At 42.5% G+C, this 22215-nt stretch overlaps 2 protein-coding genes across 3 annotated transcripts in view; one reads left to right on the forward strand and one right to left on the reverse strand.

The window, feature by feature from the left end:
• Nucleotides 1-890: 890 nt before the first annotated feature.
• On the reverse strand, nt 891-7108 carry myl9b (myosin, light chain 9b, regulatory). Its single transcript, XM_071894471.2, has 4 exons — nt 7018-7108; nt 3048-3251; nt 2449-2610; nt 891-2166 (listed from the first exon to the last, which is right to left on the reverse strand). The coding sequence occupies exons 2-4, from the start codon at nt 3229-3231 to the stop codon at nt 1991-1993; spliced, it is 522 nt and encodes a 173-aa protein (XP_071750572.1). The 5' UTR covers nt 3232-3251; nt 7018-7108; the 3' UTR covers nt 891-1990.
• A 2864-nt stretch (nt 7109-9972) lies between these two features.
• The window catches only part of LOC139907941 (phosphatidate phosphatase LPIN2), a 114278-nt gene continuing 102035 nt past the window's right edge, over nt 9973-22215 (forward strand). For both annotated transcript variants that reach the window (XM_078283667.1, XM_071894470.2), the window contains exons 1-19: nt 9973-10013; nt 13560-13760; nt 13918-14013; nt 14150-14421; nt 14922-15029; nt 15363-15471; nt 15629-16601; nt 16774-16867; nt 17197-17384; nt 17534-17627; nt 17738-17807; nt 18039-18131; nt 18584-18642; nt 19512-19662; nt 19839-19987; nt 20264-20350; nt 20514-20666; nt 21367-21481; nt 22014-22117. In XM_078283667.1, the coding sequence (XP_078139793.1) occupies nt 13569-13760; nt 13918-14013; nt 14150-14421; nt 14922-15029; nt 15363-15471; nt 15629-16601; nt 16774-16867; nt 17197-17384; nt 17534-17627; nt 17738-17807; nt 18039-18131; nt 18584-18642; nt 19512-19662; nt 19839-19987; nt 20264-20350; nt 20514-20666; nt 21367-21481; nt 22014-22117 (3107 nt within the window). In that variant the 5' untranslated portion in view covers nt 9973-10013; nt 13560-13568. The remainder of the gene's footprint in view (nt 10014-13559; nt 13761-13917; nt 14014-14149; nt 14422-14921; nt 15030-15362; nt 15472-15628; nt 16602-16773; nt 16868-17196; nt 17385-17533; nt 17628-17737; nt 17808-18038; nt 18132-18583; nt 18643-19511; nt 19663-19838; nt 19988-20263; nt 20351-20513; nt 20667-21366; nt 21482-22013; nt 22118-22215) is intronic.

Here is a 22215-nt window from a genome sequence, read left to right on the forward strand (position 1 = left end):
CATGGTCAGGCTTGGGTCATATGTAGAATACTAAGTAGAGAATAATGTTTTTATTATCAACGCTACATCATGCCACTGTGACGACACATTACTGGTTGTGATACTGGAAATGGCTGAATATGAATATGGATTAAACAGGAAGGTTTTATATAGCTAGGTTTTATATTGGGTTTTAGGATGGAAAATGACACTCCGATCAGACAATGTGATGATGCATGTAAATATCTTCAAGGTCAGGTTTATTTTCTTCTATTGTTTGTTTGTTTTGGCATGAATTTATCTCAAACTGTGTAGTTTCTTTACAACCAAATGCATTCTAAAATGTTTTCAAGTTCATGTTGTGAATCATGACTGACCATTGGCAGTATGACTGGCTGCTGTGCCTTAAACCTAGGACTGAGGGAGTATACCCCCTTCTACATAAAAACTTTTCAATAGTCTGTGCAATATATGCCTTAACTTTAAATGTGTGTTTTGTATAAGCATTTCAGAGAAATAAAAGTTCAGTTTTTCATAAGTCTTCTTCTCTTTCTTCTTTCTTCAGTCTTTTGTTACCCATCAAAAGTTAAGATTTATTTTCTGAACGAGTACATTTTGTAACATTGCAAGAAGACCAATAGATGTTAAAACCCGGAAGTGTATTCTTTTTTTTAAAGCGCAGTAGGGATGTTATCAAGAGGGCAAAAACATGGTGCAGGATAATTTTAGACCAAAGCCTTTGAGGGCATGACCAGTGTCCAGCAATAACTCTGGAAATGTACTGCCCAGTCTCCACCAGATGACATGATTACTGGGTAGAGACAGCAGAGATAGAAAATGCTTTAATATACTTTAATTGTCAGGTAATGTCATAATGGAATGTAGTGTGTTTCCTTTTAAAAAAGACCATCTTTTGAGAACAGGGAACATTTTATTTTTACCATATAAAAGTTACAAAGTTGCACTGGACATTTAAGTGACTTGAACATTTGAAATGAGAGAGACTGGGAGGCACCTCTTTGAAAGAGAGGATCTTTCATTGGTTAGGCACAGACGTGGTACATTGACTTTAAAACATCCCAAACAAACATCTACAGTTCCTTTGCGGTCAATGGCATAAGCAGACTGACTTTATTTGACTGAACAATTTCAAGGCTGAATTCCTTCACAACTTAGACAACATACCTGATCCTTCAACAAATACACACAACCAGCTGATGGGGGGGGAATGTCATTTTAGACTTTTGAGTTGTAGTAACCATTTCAAGGTAATTGTGGAATGATACACTTAGGTATAACAAGTGTAAGTACTCACCACTTTTGATTGTCAAAACTTTACAATAATAGAATAGAAAATCAGTTAATTATTTATGCCTTCATCCATCTCCATCATAGAGGGGTACAGCTATTGTAGAGAGGGAGAATTCTTGCAGCGCTTGTGCAGGTGTGATAGCTAATTGGCAGGCAGAGGTAAACATGGCTGGTATGTAGTGCTGAATTTGGCAGCCCACATACACACCGGTTTTTGATACATCTCAAAAGTCAAACCAGCTTCCCTGCACCGATCTACAAAGGCCAGAACAAGAGAAGGCAAAGTGGCTGAAGCCTATTTTGATGCACTTTCACCCATCCAAGTTCTTGCGAAGAGCAGAAGGAATGAGTTGGAAGCCGCAGTAGACTTGTCTGAGATGCAAATACTGTGATACACCTCTCTTCATGGATAATCTTCAATGACAATAAAAGTTGAAAAGGAGTGTATTGCAGAACATTGCCCTGGATCCCAAATGAATCCCGAGCCCCTACCCTTCATAAACGTGCAGATCTGAATGAATGCAATAGTTCTGAACAACATGCCCACACCCACCTTTGCCCTCTTATGAAAGACAAGAGTATCTTCCTAATGTGGATTCCTATCCAATCTCTCTCAGACCTACAGGTGCCTATGAGGTAGGAACTAGGGATTGATTTGCGGTGCAGTATGTGTGTGGGGACCCGAGGCAGTCTCCTCCCTCTACTCGTCATCCTTGTCTTTGGCGCCGTGTTTGAGGATGCGGGTGAACTCGGCGTAGTTGAAGTTGCCCTTCTTGTCGATGGGCGCCTCGCGGAACAGCTCATCCACCTCCTCGTCTGTGAAACGGTCGCCCATGGTGGTCAGCAGCTCCCTCAGGTGATCCTCGTGGATCACACCTAGATCATAGATGAAAAGACATCCGTTAAGAATGCAAAAGAGAATATGGAACAGCTGGTACAAGATGCCATCTTGTGAAGTATACTTTCTCTAACATTTGCCATTAGGGGGACATCTTTATCCATAATGCATACATTTTTAATATGGGTGGCCCAAGTGGGAATCAAAGTACCATGGTACCCATTGAGCTATACAGGACCACTCTGTCTCTCAATCTGTCTCTTTCTCACTCTGCGTCTCTACTTCTCTCTCTATCAGTTTATGTGTTTGTCGTGTCTCACCGGATCCCTCCTCATCAAAGCAGGCGAAGGCGTTGCGGATGACGTCCTCGGGGTCTGTTCCGTTGAGCCTCTCTCCGAACATGGTGAGGAACATGGTGAAGTTGATGGGCCCTGGCGCCTCGCTCATCATCCCCTCCAGGTAGTCATCTGAGGGGTTCTTACCTGAGGACGACCGACACTGTTACATGGATCCCCATGCCCTGGTTTCTATATAATACCCGAAAATGGTTCTTGACGCTTGTACCATAGCAGAACCCTTTTTGGTGCTATAAAGAATCCTTTAGCCTGGTTTTGTATAGAAAGATTTGCAAATGGCTCTAGAATCTTGACACGCTTATTTATTTGTTTGATTTATTTCAACAAATCAGATTATTCTTTGGGTCATTACAGTTTTACATAATACCACTATCTTAACCATACAACCCTTGAGAACCCTTCCTTTTTCTGTGTACATACCACCAAGCAATAGCCTTATATCTGAACAGAGATTTTCAAAGCAGCGGCATATTTGAGCCCTAGATCGGCACTTGTAACCATAAAAGCTCAGTGTTATTCAGTTGAAGTCGGCTTATCTCGCTAGTAGGAACAAGGATCTTTACCCAGAGAGGCCAGCATGTCGTGCAGGTCCTCCTTGTCAATGAAGCCGTCTCTGTTCTGATCGATCATGTTGAAGGCCTCTTTGAACTCCTGGATCTGAGACTGGTCGAACATGGCGAAGACGTTGGAGGTGGCCCTCTGGGGGCGCTTCTTGGTGGTCTTTCCCTTTGCGCGCTTGCTTGACATGGTGGCAGCTGGATCTGGGCCTCTACACGGTCAAAAGGCAAGGTTCATGGGTTAAAGCAGAAGATGCTGATGCTGTACTGTTATCAGGGAGCAGTGTGGCATGGGAATATTGTTCAATAACAAAGCTTGACTCGAACACCAACCAGTTTGAAAAGATGAATCAAACTGGATGTGGTTAACCATGGGATTGTATGCTCTTTGTCTCCATTGTTCATCAGAATGCTAAAAATGAGAGCATCACATTCATCTTGTTGTTTTAGACTAAGCTCTTTGGTTTAGATTGCCCCAAGCAGGAGAACTGTTAATCATCTCTCTCTCTCTTTCTTTCTCCCTGAATTCAGAGCAGATCATAGGTCTGGTACAGAGTCGGCTACAGTGATGGGTGTGAAAATAACATGTCTGCACACTTCAGTTACCTTCAGAGGCTGCCAGAATTAGATCTGTCACTCAATTTCATGTCTACAAGGACTTGTTGTGTGTGTGTGTGTGTGTGTGTGTGTGTGTGTGTGTGTGTGTGTGTGTGTGTGTGTGTGTGTGTGTGTGTGTGTGCGCGTGTGTGTGTGTCTGTGTGTGTGTGGGTGTGTGTGCGTGGGTGCGTGCGTGCGTGCGGGCTGTGATAGTGTCATCCCCAGTGGGCAGTAGCAGACAGAGGATAGGACTGGCTGGTTTGTACAGGAAGAAACAGGTGAATGCGGCTGATGAGTCACATAGATGAGGTATGACATCATGCATTGAGAGGCATTGAGGTGATGTTAATATGTGGCTCTAACTCACACAGTTCAGTGATTCACTCAGGTGAGATGTTCACACCAAAGCTCTCTCCCTTACGAGGTGAGATGTTTTCATGGGCAATGATTAAGTCACAAATTCACGTCTTACAAATGTCTCCAAACAAAGGTGGATGTACGAAAGTCTAAATCAGAAGGCTTAATGACAGTAATTTCTTCAGCAATATTAGATCTCAACAAAATAATGTTTCAAATGCATCCTAAAATTCACTGTGTTTAACTATACATACTGGGGAGGCAATCCTACAGCTCAACTCTCAGACCAGGTAGTTCATTGCATTACTCATGGCCAGGTGTGTATGTGTCACTCTCTCCACGTATTATCATTTAAATACATTGGAAACCGAATATGTCTCCTATGAAATAAACACAGCTTTTATTTAGTGCAGGACAGATGATACAATAATTTTAGGACATTCACCATTTCAGGAATGTTAATCCCAAAATGTCCTGAAAAATCAATTATTGGGTTTTGGATAGGCATGGTTAACTAGAACACAATGATGTGAGCGTATAGCTTTCAATCAAGCAGAGTTGCCTCAATTACATTTGACTATTTTCAGTTTGAAATCAATTTTATATCATTTAAATTCAACATCACTTACGATTGCTTCAATCTGCTCGTCAGTGATCAAATTTGCTATAACTATAAATTGGAATTTTGTCTAGAAAAAACAACACCATGTAGATATTTACCAGTAAATAACATAAAGCACATTGTTTTTTTATGATCAGCAAAAACAATGTAATTTTTAACATATAAAAAGTGACTTTTTGTAACCAGCAAAACATGAACACTTTGTGTAGTCGGTGGCCAAAAACACTTCTGCACCCTTTGTACAGTATACCACATTATAGTTATGGCTACACAGAACTGTATCGCAAACATTATATAAATAGCTCTTTGCTGCCCTATATTCATAAACCCTCTGTCTCCAAGGGCACTGCCTGTGTGACTGTTACCATTTTTAATTGGGTGGAGTAGTCCTAAAATGTTCTGTGAGCTGCCTCTGATGCTTGTGTGATTCACAAAGGCCTCACTGAAAAGCTATTGAAGGCTGTGTTAGTTAGAGCAGGTTTGCCTATCTACACGGTCCTTTATCTCTTTCTGTTGAGTATAAAGTTTCTCCCTCAATTGATCTCTATACAATTGAAAGCTCTCATCAGTGTAATGTGACTGGGACAGCATCATAACCTTTTATTGCCAATGCAAAGCAGTATAATCAGCTCCTGTTCTTCATGAATAAGTGATTTAACAATATAACTTCATAACTGACAAGAGCAGCATTTACTCCATTACATGAAGACATTAAATCCAAAAATGTTTTTGGGTTCTCAGTATAAAGGCACTGGGTAGAGAGTTCATATATCACGTTTAATTACTTGGATGCCAAATAAAGCTTATTCTATGTCACAACATGTACTGAAAAAAATGAGTTTGTCAGCAGCGGTTGCACTCACTCACTCACTCCCTTCTCTCAAGACAGAAACATGTTGGATCAGTCATTCCTTTTATTTGGCTACTGTTTGGCTGCTTCTACTCATCCGTTAGCCAGCAAAAGCAAAGAGATCTGAAAGGTGTGTGTTGCTGGCCCACTGCCCATCCATTCTCCCACTCAGTGTGTGACAAAGTCATTGAGGAAGCTGGAAACAAAACAGTGTCCAGCTCCATTTCAAGGTTTCAGGAACAGAGGAATTCTCCAATCTGATTAGGGCTCTTTCTCTCTCCCACCCTGACGGTAAATATTTCTCACAATTCCCCTCATTTTCTTTACCCAGACCCTTTTAGCAAATTGCACTGCAACTGTGTGACTGCAAGATAATTTGTTTGGAAAGTGGTTTATTGGGGCTCAGATGAAGTGGCTCCAATGTAAAAAGTCCAAGCTGAGGCTTTGGAATTTAGGAATGCCCCTGTTATCTCTCTCCTGTACATTCTTGTTTGGCTCCAGAGAGAGGATACTGTCTCCTGAAAGAGGCTGATTGGTGTTTTAACTGCATCAGTGGGTGTTTCAAGTCATCAATAAGCTAGATTTCTGTCTGTGAAGTTCTTTGACCAGTGTGATTATCTCATCAGTTCACAAGTTGGCTTTTGAGGATGCAAGAAAAGAAAAATGGATTTCCAGTGCCGCTGTGGAAACAGTTAAATTCCTCTGCATTCTTTGAAGAGTGGATCAACAATGATTCACAAAGAGGCTGAGAACAACTATTTTTGACCTCATCGACGTAAGCGTTTGGCTGGTGTGCTGCAGCTTGGCTCGTACTGAGATTTGTATTTGTTCTCTGTCCACCACAGTCAGTCTGTGAACCCCCCCTCGTCCCTTTGGATGACAGAGCCCCACTGTCCAGTATGCATGAGCGCGCGCACACACGCACACACACACACACACACACACACACACACACACACACACACACACACACCTTCATGCCCTCAAGCAGTCAGCCAGTCATCCCTCACCCTAGGTCACCACTGCTCACAGTGAGTGAAGACTAAGGCCAAGGAATTCCAAACCCAAACACACTGAAGTGGAACTTAAGCTCTCATCAGCTATAAAAAGACAAATATGACAGCTGCTCCATCAGAAGTGTGTGTAAGTATGTGTGCGTGTGTGTTCAGAAGAGAGGGAGAGTGCGCGAGAGAGAGACAGAGAGAACTAAATGGGTCAGAGGCACAGAGAAATTCCTCTGTCTAATCTGCTGTGATGATGAGATGGGAGTAAACCCCTAACACACACACATGCACACACACACAGGTCCGAGGTGGACCTTCTCTACACCTTGATCAACAGATGAGGAAAGCCCCACAGCAGCTGAACCAAGGATCCAGCTCAGTAGCCCTCTGTAACTCTATCCCTCCCCTCACAACTCTCAGCACTGACAGTTGAGCATTGTATCACTGAACCCCAAGAATTCAGACTTCCAGTGCTCTTAAACTACACCAAACACTAAATATATACTATACATGCAATACAGAGGCAGACACTGTAATGTTTCTCACCTTGGCTTCAGGTAATAATATTTGGGAGTCCTTCAAGCTCCTTTTGTCTTGGTCCGACACAGCAGTGGGAAGGGAAGCAGGCAGTCCTACTGAAAAGTTTGTTTAAAGCATCAGACTCCCCATGGGTCCCACCCCTTTCTGCCCCGGCCAATGGAGAGGCCGGGCCGTCCCAAACAGAGGCGTCCCAGTCCAGACCATTTCTCCATACAAGGAAAAAGAATGCACAGGCTGCAGCTTGCTGCTGCCACAGACGCCGCTCGGGATGTTTGGGAAAAGGGTTGAAATGACAGGAACTACGATAAGGCTGCCTTATTTAGAGAAAAGGGCCCAAACATTCGGAGGAGGCTCTGTGTGGTGGAGGGGTGGATGGAAGAATGGAGAGAGTGAGAGAGAGAGAGAGAGAGAGATATAGGAGCAGATGTTGGAGTTTTAAAAGCCAGAGACCTCTTATTGTTTGTTAAGCCTAAGGCTATGGGTCTCCTTAAATAGGCAGTTTGGCTGGCCCTCACTGGGCCCTGAATGTGCAGCGAACACCTTAAGTCATGTCATGGCTGGGACATCTGTTTTGTAGCTCACACTCTTTTCCATCATGCTAAGTTCAAGAAACACTCAAGGAAAATCTACTTGATTATTCTGTATCAAAAATAAGTGCTGGCTCATCTATTGGCTTAGACTACTGCTGTTTTACTCCAACCAACCTGTTTCCAGTGTATTAAGAGTTTTCAGGATTGTTTCACCTGGTTTTTCTGTTAAGGTATTGTGTACCTAAGGGCAGTATTCAATATCCACTGCCTTCACTAAATCAATTTAAATAGACCTTTATGTTTAATGCTGGGATGTAAGTTCTGTAACATTTTAATCATTTTAATTGTATCTTTTATTTTTAGCACACATTCTTCTGCTGGTGTCTACCTACATGCATAAACATTTTAGGGATATTTGAAAACAATTCCTCCAAAGATTTATTTTATCATTAACAAAGTACGTTAGCCTATTCTTCAGTGGTCATCTACTGGAGTTATGTAGCATATGCACATTTTAGTCAACATTCAAAGCAGTGAAAGCAGACTATCTTGGTTTTATTTAGATAAAAGTAGACAGACGGATACAGAGCATGACTGTGAACGGCCAGGGAAAGAAAGGAGGCTTCTCAGTTTAACCAGGCTGTATGTAGGTGCAGGGATGCCCTCTGCTGGCCAAAACCAGTTGGCATCTCAAACATAGTGAACCCTCCGATGAATGAAGATGTGCAGTCAACGGCAAAAACAATGGGGCAGGGTCGTGAAATTGCTCCCTCTTGCTGCGTACTCATGAAGTCTACATTTTCATGATCTAAAGATGAATTTGAGACATACAAATGGACCAGCAAATGATTCTGACTATTCATTTCCAATTGATTTGCTTACATGTTACATACATACATTTTAGAAAAATATCAATTAATGTGGACAGCACCCCAAATTCCAGCTCAGCATGGGCAATGGTACAGATCAATTTCAAGAAAATAAAAGAAGTTTGATTGTAAATGCTATATATCCATTTTTGGAAGAAAGAAAAAAGGTACATGAAGTTCATCATTCAGTATCTTTAAATTATAGAGGATTAATTCTGTAAAATGTTGCCATTTTGTAAACAAATGCCAAGTTATAATTTTGTGCTACAAATCATCTTGTAAAATGGTGGATAGATAATTTAGCCACAAAACAATTCAAAGATAATCTAAGGTCACTATCTGTGCACATTCATTTTACGTACAATAAATTAACTAAGATATGATAAGATTAAATTAAACTTTAATGTTCCCCATGGGGAAATTGGGTGAAACTGTGTTAAGTTATTGACTCATCAACATTGATAGTGTCTTGACTGAGCATCCTTTTTAAATAATCTGATAAACCCCAAATGCATCCTCTTTCATCTCAATGGGATTTCTGGTTTAGGATGGATTGCATTATGTAACAGTATTTTGTACCAGGCTGAAAAACATGGATGACTAGACTCAGTGTCCTGGTCCTGAGTTCACCAGTCTAAAACCAATAGTTTTAAGGCCATACTTAAATGGCATATAGTTGTTACAGGGTCATCTCAGCAGTGGGGTGCCTCCAAGCTAGTATTGCTACTTAAACCTGAAGCAGTCTCAATGCTGAAGTGACAGTGTGACCTGCGTAATGGTGCAGGGAGGGCAGTGCTTTGTGCCTGCCATGCTAGCTGGGGAATTGAGTCTCTCATAGACTCATTTATGACCCATTAATTCCACACTGTATCAGTGCACTGTGGGGTAGAGGCCACCTTGGCATTAAAATCCAACTCAGATGCATTGTTGTGCATTGTTGCTCATCAAGAATTGTCAAAGATGACATCAGGTTTTCGGCAGTGTTGATGTCACAAACTTAATACTTTGAAAAATTTGTATCAAAACTATACTTCCCTGACATTAAGACAATAAACCACAACTTTTTCCAACAAGTTGGTCACTTGGACAAGCAGTCACTAAACTAGCAGGCCTCATCCTCCTCAGATATTGTGATAATATAATAATCCTGATATATGCCCACTTCAGCTCCATCACGTGCACCATCCAGCTATAATGCACTGCTGACAATAACTTATCTTTGTCAGCAGATTATGTTAATGAAAGCTGTAGACTAAAGAAGAGATGAAGCATTAACAATTTTGTCTTCATTATTAAGATATGTATTTAGTGCTGATGTGTCCTTCTGGAATCTACATGAACGTCTTGCAAAGGCATCAATTCATTGTCCGAGGTTTCCTTATTTCATATGTTATAATGGCAACTTAAAACCTAAGTTAAATCATTTATGCATGACTACACGCTTTATTTACAAAACATACATAGGAGGCGGGTCATTTACCTTTTCCAGGGCGCTCATTGGCTGTTCTAGTGATTGACTTGTTCTCCCTAGTGTTTTGCGCAGGCGCAGCATACTAGGAAGCATCCTGGTTTCATGGTTTCCAACTGAAAGGCAATCCGAAAGGTAAGTCCCTCAACACTCTCTTAACATGAATGTAGAATAAACACTATTATTGTAACATATTAAGCAGACGTGGAAAATGTTAACTAGTCACAGGTAGCGGAGTTGCATTGTTTTTAACTTACTTTTTATCGTGCTAAGTAAACATGCAGACACGTCAGGTTTAAACACTGTCTTCCCTGACCCTGGTAACCAAAGTACATTGTTTTTAAAGTCCTGCATAGTGAATACGTTGCTCTTGTTTCAAAAATAAGAGGGTTTTTTTTATTATTCGTTTTAGAATTAAGTTTCGTCTAGCGGGTGAAATATCGGTCGAACAAAATATTCATTCTTGAAGAGCCCTTAAAGTGTTGGCTGTCGACTGGAAAGAGTTACAGATGATCAACATGGATTGGACATACATACATACATACATACATACATACAAACATACAGTATACATTTTGATAGCTTGATAAACGTTTCAGAGGTTGTTTGTGTTTGTACTCTATCTGAATATGTATTAAACATTAGATTGCAAGATATGTAACCTATATTGATAGACGTTTTGGATAACGAACTGGATCTTGGGCATCAGATAAGGCAGTGATTCTCAACCTTTTTCATATCAAGGACCCCTAATTTAGTACACATTAGGCCCATAGACCCCCATTTGATGAGATTTTGTCTCTACTACCCAAATCTGAGAATATTTTTTTATTGTTAGATATGATTTTGTCCAGAATTCCATGACTATCTGTATTATAGGTAGAGAGATAACAGTGATGATCAAAATTCATTCAGTCATTCTTCTACATTCTCTAATTGTGTTAACTTTTTGTAAATGAAATAATGGTGAAGTTTAACAATTCATCAATTTGCTGGGGACCCTCTGGAACCCACTCAAGGACCCCTGGTGGTCCCCGGACCCCACGTTGAGAACCACTGAGATAAGGTCGCTGTCCTTTTTGAACAAATCTCTGAAGAAATGCACTTTTCACCCACAGTCTCAACAAACAAGGCTGCTCTCCACACACTTGGCTGGCTCCAGGCATTGGGAAACTAGTATAGCTATGACACATTTGGCATTGGTTAACATCCACAACAAATGTCAAGTAGGCCTAGTTGCCTGTCTAATTGAGTGGGATGAATGGGGTAGAGTGATGGAATCAATCTCACGGTCACTAGTTTGAATCCCTCCACCATCAGGAGAAGTGAATGAGCAATACTCTCTCTCAACTAGGCAGCTCCCAGGTATGAATGTGTACATATGCTTAAAAACTGTGAAGCTGGGAATTAAGTCAATTTACACTGAGTAAAATAAGTACAGGGATAGCTTAAGTCTAGTGCAGGATAAAAAACATAATTTGGTCCCTGTTAATCACTTTTAACCTCCTCATCTCTCATCTTTCCCTTCTCTCATCCTCCCATCTCTGTTCATTTTGTTCACACTGGCTACCATTGTCCACTGTGGGCTTTTGTGTTCTTCCAGCCTCCTAAATACAGCTGACCTTGTTGTTTCAGTCAAGTATCACTCTAAATCAAATACATCTAGAAAAGCCTGAATTGGCACAGAAAGAGGTAATTCACACCAGAAGGCCTAGAGCTTTCCAAGTCCCCATTTACATTAGTTCAGTTTCTTGATGGGCTAGCTTACACTTATGGACATTTTTCTCTGGAATGTTTTGGGGCTTGACTACACTGTGAAGGTGATTAGCCACAGCCACTCTATTGCCTGCTCTATTAGTTAGACATCATATTTATTTTTCAACGTAGGCCTACCTTTCTATCCTGTCTTCTCCCATAGGCAGCATTGGTAGTGATATCCATTGTAATTTGCAAGTTATTTGCCTGAGGTACTCCCAAGTTGGCTAGGCCTAGGGCTGAAATTTTCACTGTGAAGGATTTTCCAGTGTTGGTAGAGGATGGTTGCCGGAGAGTCGCTCATCTTTTACGGCCCAGAGAGCTGTGGTCAAGCCCAGAATGTGTCTGGTGATCAGCTTGTGTGTGTGTGTGCATGTTCATGCCAAGCGTATTTGAATAAACTGTCCGAGCCTTTCAGAAACTGCTGGTCTGGCTGTCATGTGCAGTGCGAGTGGGGAAGTGTGAATTTAGGCTTAGCAGTTAGGCTAAACTACTGTAGAAGCTTTTGAAGTGTAGCAAGGCCTCAGTCATCAAAGCTAACAAAATGTATCCTTACATGCAGTCAGAGGGAGACATGGGGGGCTAACTGGACTGAGCCTAGAGAGGCAGCTGAGGATTGTGGGGGATGAAAGAGATAGTGGCAGAAGGGAGGTCAAGGGAACAAGGCCTGGTTGGGAAGGGACACCTGCATCCTTTGCTCTGGGTAAGACATGAGATTGGTAATGTGGGACTTTGGGCCAAACATGCTTTGGAGGTCTGGCTTCATGTTTTCAGACCCAGCCCACTTCCATCTAGACTGTCTTGTGTTCTTGCTTCGGTTTGCTGCAGAATGAAAATTTCACTTCAAAGGAGCATCTTTTAACTTAGTAGTGCAAGGTATTATAGCCTTTATTTCTTCAAAAGGAAAATTGTCTTGACATTACAAGGCTAAACAGTCCAATAAGGCCACTGTATGCTTTGACTAGGAGTAGCCTAGATGTTTCTGAATTCCACAAAAGCAGATTTGACTGGCCAGCAATGTTGATGCAGGTGCAAACTAGGTCAATGTAATGTTATCATTAGCCCTAGGAAAAGTTTGACTTTTTGACTGTTACTGAAGTCACTCATTGTCGGACACGTTCTGGCCTGTTGGGGAGTAGAGGTTGCATAACGCAAACCATTTTGTTGACACTCCTTTTGACCTGACTGAAAATTAAGGTTTTTCACTGATATCTAGGGTGGAACTCTCCACCCAACAAGCCTTTCACATGCATCACCGTGACTGGAAATTACCTCAGTAGCTCCTATTGATCTTGCAGTGACTTCTAGATAAGCGTCTAAGATAGATCTCATTCTTTCTCCCAGCTGTCGATCTTTAGTCCATTATTCATCAAGATCTGATTCCAAAGGTCAGTATTGCTTGGTTAAAACACGAGACATGTCTCAGTTTGCAGTCATTCAAACGGAAGGCTTGGGGAGTCGTGGTCTAGAACTTTGAAATCTCTTTATATTTGAGTCTTTTCTTCAACCGGGTAAGGAAGTGGGTCATATCTATAAATCTAGTTGTTTTTCTGATGATAGGAGATTTGTTAGGTGAGTGTACTATGTAAGTGACAGCATATGGTACATTAGCCGACATTAGCAATTTTCTCTTGTCTGCTTTTTGCTATTGGTCTTCAAAATCATTGTAATTTTTCTTGTTTGGGAAGTTGAGTGACTGTGGAAGTGAGAAGTGGCATGTCTTTACCACACATGGGTGAAAATGTCTGCCAGTTCAGCCAAATTGTGAAACAGGCGCTGTCTGTAAAAAAAAAAAGGCTAATTTAACAAGAGGACACTTGGCATGAATTAGGCTTCGACCATAGAGCCTGCTGATGACAAATAGTTTTTGTCTCTGTGTAGTGCCACTCAGCCTCACTGTTCTTTCTCTCTGTGTTTTGTCCCTAGTCCCAGATCATGAACATTGTGGGCCAGCTGGCGGAGACAGTGTTTGTGACGGTGAAGGAGCTGTACCGTGGCCTTAACCCCGCCACGCTCACCGGAGGCATTGATGTCATCGTGGTGCGCCAGCCTGATGGATCGCTCCAGTGTTCCCCCTTTCACGTCCGCTTTGGCAAGCTGGGTGTGCTGCGCTCCAAAGAGAAAGTGGTGAGCCTTTTCTCTCTCTCTCTCTCACTGGGACCCTTTCGCTCCAATATCGTCACTGTTGCTACTTCTTTGTTATGTTCTTTTTCATTCACCGATACGTACATTGATGGCTGTTGTTGTTGTTGTTGTTGTTGTTGTTGTTGTTGTTGTGTTTTAGGTGGACATTGAGATTAATGGAGAACCAGTTCACCTACACATGAAACTGGGGGACAATGGAGAGGCTTTCTTTGTGGAGGAAAATGAGAATATGGAGGTATGATGACTGACATTTGATGGAAATTGGCTTCAGATCTGCAAATTATCCATGTTCACAGATTTCTTCTCGGAACTTTGTGTTGGCAGTCTTCTTGTCATGAATGCACTTCCTACCTTCTTTTTAACCTCTTCAGTCCCGAGTCCCAGCCCATCTCTGCACCTCCCCAATCCCTATCGAGATCCCTGAGGAGGCAGAGGAGACCACAGAGGGACACTCCAGTGCCGGGGGAGGCGCCCGCAGGAAGAAACGCCGCCGCAAACGCATGCGCTCCGACACCCAACTGAGAGAGGATGCCAGCTCCTCGTCGGACGAAAGAGAAAGAGAGAGGGAGCGCGACAGAGAGAGGGACCAGGCTGAGCAGGAGAGTCCTGCTAAAGACGAGCTTGTCACGCCAATGCAAGCCAGGTCAGTGATTTAAAAAATTAAGAAATAGACATTGCTCCGATGGACCTGATCTGTCCACTTGTTCAAAGACTCTCACTAGCTTCCCCTGAGTTTTCCTGATTACATGGAACTGCAGGGGAGATCGAGAAGACTGTTGCATCACAGCCATTAAAATTTGGGGTACATCACAAGTGTGCAATATCTAATAATACTCCTAAAACATTTGCTTTCATGCAGACAGAACAAGGGCTTTATATCAGTAAATGGTGAAAATACACTTTTGAGAAATGGCGCAGAGTTCATAGATTTTCCACAGTGGTATTCTCCACAAATAAAATGCAACAAATGTCAGCACATTGTCTTTGACTGGCTCTGCAGTTTTGTCTTCTTCTCATTCTTCTCTTAGAGCTGAAGGGGATAGTTTTCAGACATTGTTTCATTTGTTGCTCATTCATTTCAGTGGAAAATAATTTAAGGCCATTGATGTCAACAAAAATTATGTCTTTTTGTGTGTGTAACAGTAAATCAGTGTACTACTCACTGTCTGAGGAGCCATATGAGGAGCTGGGGGCCACACAGACCAGAGACACTCACCCACACTCAGACGGAGAGTGGTCACCCTCTGAAAAGTGAGGAAGGATAATCACTATTGTTATTTTTGTTGTTATTATTTTTTATTTTATTATTATTATTATTTTCATCGCAACCATAGTCTTCTACTGTCGGCTACTGAGCAGCTCCACTGGAACAGTTGGAGATTGAGTGCCTTGCACAGTGGTACTGGAGGGAGAGTGGTACTGATTCTTTTTCCTCGCTTAGATTTTCCCATTTTGTCTAAGGATTCAGGCTTCTGACTTTATAGGCACAAGCCAGGCTACTGCCACATTCACTTTCTCCTCTCCTAACATTAATGTATTTTTTTCTTTGTCTCTGCCTCTGCCTATCTCCCTCCTTCCCATTAGTGCGTTCTACAGTCGGTCATCCTCTCCTAAGAGTGACTCTGAGCTTCTGGTGAAACCTCAGGAGTCCTCTGGACCTCAGATGCAGTGGAACTGGGGAGGTTTTCCTAAGGTATGGAAAGACACACACACACACACACACACACGCAGATGTATGGTGTAATTGTATCACAGTGCCTACTCATGCTGTGGTAATCGTGCTGTGGTAATAGTTTTCAGATTGTCATGTTGAGTGTCTCAAACAGTACTCTCTGCCCTCTCCCTCACAGCTGTGTCAGTCGGAGAGGTTGTCAGTGGAGTTACAGCGCTTCCCCCCTTCAGACAGTTCTCATTTCCGCACCATTGAGAGACAGGACTCCTTCGATATGGGCTTTGAACCCGTATTTAGCTGTGGCAGAGTGGGCAGTGTAACGGTGGTCAGGCCACAACCCAGGACTCGCTCCCTAGACTTAGACAGCCACTCCATACAAACCACCCCTCTGTTCCTGGAGAAAAGCCCTCACATAGCCCATTCCACCCCCAATGAGCTCTCTGAGTCTCTTGCATCATCACCGATGATTAACATGGACTCGACTCAGACACTCGCACACAAGCCCCAAACGGACACGCTACAGACAGTGGAGTCAGCTGAGGACCTCCTGGAGCAGGAAGAGCACCTAAACTCCTCTGCTCATTCAGCTAGCCTGATTAATGCTGCTCATGTTAACTGCCTAGCCAGCAAAGAAAGCACAGCTAGTGTTGATCCTGTCAGCACTGTGACTGATATAATTAGCCCTGTAAGCAAAAATAGCACAATCAGCATTGCAAAAACAGACAATGCACAAAAACGACCCAATAAAGAGAGCAAAGCCTGCGCAGTCACAGCAGACGTGCTAGTCAGTGACAACACGGCTAACTTAGCCACTGCCAGCTCCATAACAGCAACAGGCCCAGATAGTTCAGAATCATCAAATGGCAAAGAAAATCCGGAACAGCTCAGTGTCTTATCCGAGCCAAGTGAACAGGGTCCCACAGATGGCGTCCCTGTCAGTGAGGGGGATAGTGGGATCGACCCCTACACTGAGGGAGGGGTGGAGGAGGGCGGGCTTGGAGTGACGGACAGGTCAACAGAAGGCCTACTGACCAACCAGGCTGCAGAGAAAGTTGGAGTGACAGACATTGGGGCCAGTTGGACAGTTGCACAAGAGCTGGCGATCTCTTCTGAAGCAGCCTCCAAAACAGAGCAGCAGGACAAGAAGAAAGGTGAACTATTCCTTTCAACTATCCCTTTTATAAATTGTTCCTTATTCTTTTCATTGTGTATGCAGACTCTATGCATCATTCCAGTCACATTTTAGGCTGTGGGCTAACAAGAATTCCTGCATCAGTTTAGGTCAATTTTGACAAGTTGTGTTCACGTGTCATGGTGTCCCAGGTAAAAGTAGTCAGCACATGGGACCATCAGATATCTACCTGGATGACCTGAACAAGCTGGACCCTGATGTGGCTGCACTCTACTTCCCTAAGAGGTAAGAAGACAAGTAATGAGTCATCCTTTACACAATACATATGAATGACTCATTTTTGAATGATATCTGAATGGTCACTTATCTGAGGTCTAAAATTGATGTAATCCCTATGCTGAAAATGACACCCAAACGCAAAAAGATTTTCAAATGCTCGCAGACAAATTAAATGAAAGGCAGTTGATTGATTTCCACTGAAGGCACTCATTTCAACAGTGTCATTGAAATAACCCAACTTTCCTTTGTTGTTTTCTCTGTATAATGTGATGAAATGGAGATGAAATGGATGTGATATGCGTCTCAGTGACTGCAAATGTCTGCTGTAACTACAGTGAGTCAGAGGGAGCATCTCGGCAGGGAGCAGAGCAGAGCTCCTGCTCAGGGACCCAGTCGCCTCAGTCAGTGGGCAGTGGGGCCATGGATAGTGGTACAGAGTATCTGTCAGACTCCACCTCCTACCACATGGACGTCAGCATGTCCCTCTGCGGACGCGAGGGCGACACCAGCCAAATCAACAAAGGTAAGGGGGTGAGAGTGTGTAAGAGTGTATTTGCTGGTGTTTGGAATATACACTGGTGCATGGCTGAAGGGGAAGTTCCCAGGAAAGTTGTTCTATCAATGGGGTTAAATCAACTGTAATGTATACATTTTGCTTTGCTCTTGATCCAGAGAAGTTTATGGAACACATTGTGACGTACCAGGATTTTGTCAACAACCCAGGAATCATCGAGGATCCAAACCTTGTCATCTGCATCAACTCCAAGTAAGAGTCAGGAATCAGAAATACTTTAAATTGATTTGTTTTTTTGTGGTTGCTCAGTTGGATCTTCTCAATGTCTATGCCTGCTCATTGGCTTGCTTCGTCTTTCACAGCTATTATAACTGGGCAGTGGCTGCTCCGATGGTATTGTCAATGCAAACTTTCCAGAAGAATCTACCCAAGGTATTTTGCTGTTTTTACATGACATTACCTCAATAATAATTAATAGTTAATTCTGCTTCCTTCATCTTCACTCAAAAGCAACAATCATGCTTACTACTAAGTTGTTTTATAGATTCACAAATACAGAACACAAAACAGCAGGAGAGAAGCAGCTAATCTTAGTGAGCTGGTGAGGATGATGACAGGACTAATATGACCTTTGCCTCCTGTTTTTGTGTGTCTGCCATACAGAGTGCCATAGAGCGGCTGGTGAAGGACAAGATGCCCAAGAAGTCTGGCCGCTGGTGGTTCTCTTGGAGGAGAAGAGACATGGACACCAACCAGGTAGAGTGGTTTGAACTCCTTCCAGTGACTCTCTCTGATTTTTAGTCACTGTTCCCTCTGTGCTGGTTTATTGTGTACAGAACTTTGCTAATGTTACCCTAGTTAATTTAGCCTTGCATGTCTAGACATCTCTACACACCTTCATTTGGTTTTAGCACTGTCAGCAACAGAGGAAAAGTTAGATGTTTGTATTTGTTATAATGAATTGCAATAATCCATCCATGCATGATGTTTAAATGGGTTGTATACTGTAGGTGTGGCCTTGTTAGCTAGGGTTGTGTTGTGTTATATCCATGTAATAGGAATGAGGACAGGAGACATGGAAACAATTCAGGGGTGAAGTGAATGGTGTTTGGTGAAAACAATCAGGAGTTGTCTATTTGTCATCTCCTGAAACACTATAGCCACTTGAAAGTAGTAGCTAATAATGTTACCTTCTCCTTGTCTTTCAGGCAAAGAACTCAAAGCAGGAAGAAGAGGAGGCATCAGTCCCTGTTCCTTCCACAATAAAGTAAGTGACCTCACGTGAACCTATAAATGATCCAACACACATTAAATAGTATAACAATTATGTAACACATAAAACAATAAACATATATGCATATGCTTATACATTTACCAAATATAGCGCCAAATGAATGCCAAATACAAACCTGCACACATGCATGTACACACACACACTCTAAAACCAGATGGATTGAAACCCCATTTCTAAATTGGAATCTGGTGATCCCTGTTGATCCACTGCTGTTCCACTGCTAGCTGTGCTTAGGTTTGATTGTATTGGATTGCAGACATTTATTTCACTTTCAAATTGATTTCTGGAGAGACTGATACAAGTACTACCAGTATGTGTTATTTATTTATGTTTCGATTATTCGGCAGAAATAATGCACATTAATGCACATTCTGTGCCTGGAGTTGGCCACAAAGGCCAGTTTTCATCTATAGTCCCTGGCCAGATTTCATTAATGGCGATGTCAATTAAAAACAAATATTAAGAACAAAACCAGAGGACAATGTTAAGCCAGTTACACAAGATGACATGTAGCAGAGTATCAGAGACAAGGACAGACCATGATGCACATTAGTGAAAAGCCACAGGACAACTTTTACTAAGCACACAGACCTTAATAAGTGTGTGACAGCTTATTGTGAGTTTGGGTGCATTTTTTGTTTACATTTGCATTGCTTGTAGACATCAGAGTAACATGACCTCTATTTTGAGTTATGGCAGAAAGTTGCTGAGAGATAACCTTAACCCTTCCAGCAGCAAGGCACCATCTTGGCAACTCTAATTAAGTGTTAAATCACTGGCCTCACACACACACACACACACACACACAGACAGAGGTGATGCATATGTGCTGTTTTCCCCAGGGCCACTTTGGATGACATGGACAGCGATGTGGAGGCGGGGCTAGGCCGAGAAGCCATCATCCCAGCCAGCCTATCAATAGACACCATTAGCACTGCCCAGTGTATCAGCCAGATGTACCGCAAGTCACTACGTCTCACTTCTGAGCAGATAGTATGAGACGCATACACACACACACACACACACACACACACACACACACATCACACACACACACATATATACTTCTACACAAGGAAAAGAAAGTGTTAGATCTGCCAGCTTTTACAGGCTTCCTCGTGGTTTAGTCCACTTTACATAAAGCTCATTCTCTCCTCTCCTATAACCAGAGGCGGCTAAACCTGCGTGAAGGGGCCAACAAGGTGGTGTTCAGTGTGACCACTCAATACCAGGGCACCTGTCGCTGTGAGGCCGCCATCTACCTGTGGAACTGGGATGACCGTGTCATCATATCGGACATAGACGGCACCATCACTAAGTAAAAACAACCACATGTTACCTTGTAAGGTGTAGTGTAATAATAGACCAACAGACCAACAATTTATACAGACTTCCTAAATCCTTAGAAAGATACATTATAAAAGAAAATCTCTGGCAACTTTATGGCATTCAGTGTGTGTGTATGAGTGAGTGTATGTCCTTTTGTCTTTGTGAGAACAAATAGTCCTCATCTCACCTATATGTGTGTGTGTGTGTGTGTGTGGGCGTGCGCACATGCTAACAGTATTATGATAAGCCTTTCTGTCTCCTATAGGTCTGATGCTCTGGGTCATATCCTACCTCAGTTTGGTAAAGACTGGACACACCAAGGCGTCGCCAAACTCTACCACAAAATACACCAGTATGTAAAAATACTTTATGGAAGATGTTGTCACCAGTCCAATGGGAAGAGATTTGGCTTATGTAAAAATGTGATGAGACCATTGTCACCATTGTCTTAATCCTAACTATTTTTTTATTCTATTCTAATGGTAATGGTAACATGGTTTCCTCTCCTCTTGCAGAAATGGCTATAAGTTCCTGTATTGTTCAGCACGGGCTATAGGTATGGCTGGCATCACGAAGGACTACCTCCAGTGGGTCAACGACAAAGGCACCGTCCTCCCTAAAGGCCCTGTACTGCTGGCTCCTAGCAGCCTCTTTTCAGCGCTACACAGGTAACAAGTACATACTGCTATACGGTCTCTTTTCTGTACCACACCAATACATAGTATGTAGGATATCACTGCTACACAGACACTTGATAGTGCATACTACTATGTAACTAGTGCCCAATCCTATGGTCCATGCACTGCTGGCCCAGGTACAGTGTGGTACAGACAAAATTACTAAAAATACTACACAGCTACTAAAGCATGTATACTACTACCGAGCTAATGTCCTACAGCAGTTTCTCTACGTCTGGGTCAAGAGTGAAGGGCAGGTCATGGGAAGGTATTCAAATGGGTCTCCAAATTATTCTGGAGAAAAGCTACTACCTATAATTTGTTTCCAAAGCTTCCCCAAATCCCATCTGTGTTAAGTAGGCTCAGTCAAATGCTCTAGGCTGCTAGGTTTGTAGCATAAATATAGAGTTGAGCTAATTAGATTAGCCTATAAAATAGCCCACAAACTCAGCTTTATGTTACAAAAGAAACTGTTCTTAAAATGCAAATCCACTGATGAAATGTTTGAAAATCACTATTTAGAAAGGCCATGTACTACTGTCCTCTAGTGGTCTCTCCTCTGCATCACAGAGGTGTCCAGTAAATAGTAATACTCAGCTACTACATTTTGTAAAATACACAAATGTATGCAAGGAGTCGAGGACACGGATATCCACTTTTATCCATGAACTGTCTGTCCTAATCTATGCAGAGAGGTGATTGAGAAGAAGCCAGAGGTGTTTAAGGTCGCCTGTCTGACTGACATCAGGGACCTGTTCAACCCCCAGAGACGGCCCTTCTACGCGGCGTTCGGCAACAGGACCAACGTAAGCAGCGCTGCCCGTTGCCCACTCTCAGCGCTGTCGCTGCCCTTCAGTGACAAGGCTAATGCAAGTCAAGGCTTTCCCAGGGCTAAGTGGTGTGTGGAGCAGTGCTTTCAGCCTCTACCACAGACCTTGGTTTGCGCATAATCACAAAACATCGCTCCTGTGGTGAAAAAGGCAGAGACCACCTATTTAGTTTTATCCATAGCTAAATAGGTGGTCAATCTCATCCATCCCATAATACACCCCAAACGTCCTTAAACTTGAAAGACTAGCAGGTAGAAAGGAGGTGTGAGAAACATAAAAGCCTAAAATACAGCCTGGGCTTGCATGTGGACAAACAATAAACACTGGCTAAGCTCATTATGCCCGTCTTGAGCATAACCATGGTCAAGAAGCTAATGATTCATAGACGGATTAGTGCTGTTTCGCCCAAATGATCCTTGTATATAGTGTATAAGGCTAGTGTATATACTGCAAATTTTGAAGTGACACTGAAGCTAGCTGTATCATTGCACTGCCCTCTGTTTTGCAGGATGCCTATGCCTATAAGCAGGTTGGTGTTCCTGACACCAGGATCTTCACTGTCAACCCCAAAGGAGAGCTCATCCAGGAGAAGACTAAAGGGAACAAGTCCTCGTAAGTGTGCAACGAAAGATGGAGAGGAACACAACTGTACAGCCACTTTTTTTTTATGAGAGCGGGCAGTTCACTCACCTTTTAGTATTTCTATTCTT

This window comes from Centroberyx gerrardi, chromosome 5 (genome assembly GCF_048128805.1).
Source record: "Centroberyx gerrardi isolate f3 chromosome 5, fCenGer3.hap1.cur.20231027, whole genome shotgun sequence".
NCBI classification, from domain to species: domain Eukaryota; kingdom Metazoa; phylum Chordata; class Actinopteri; order Beryciformes; family Berycidae; genus Centroberyx; species Centroberyx gerrardi.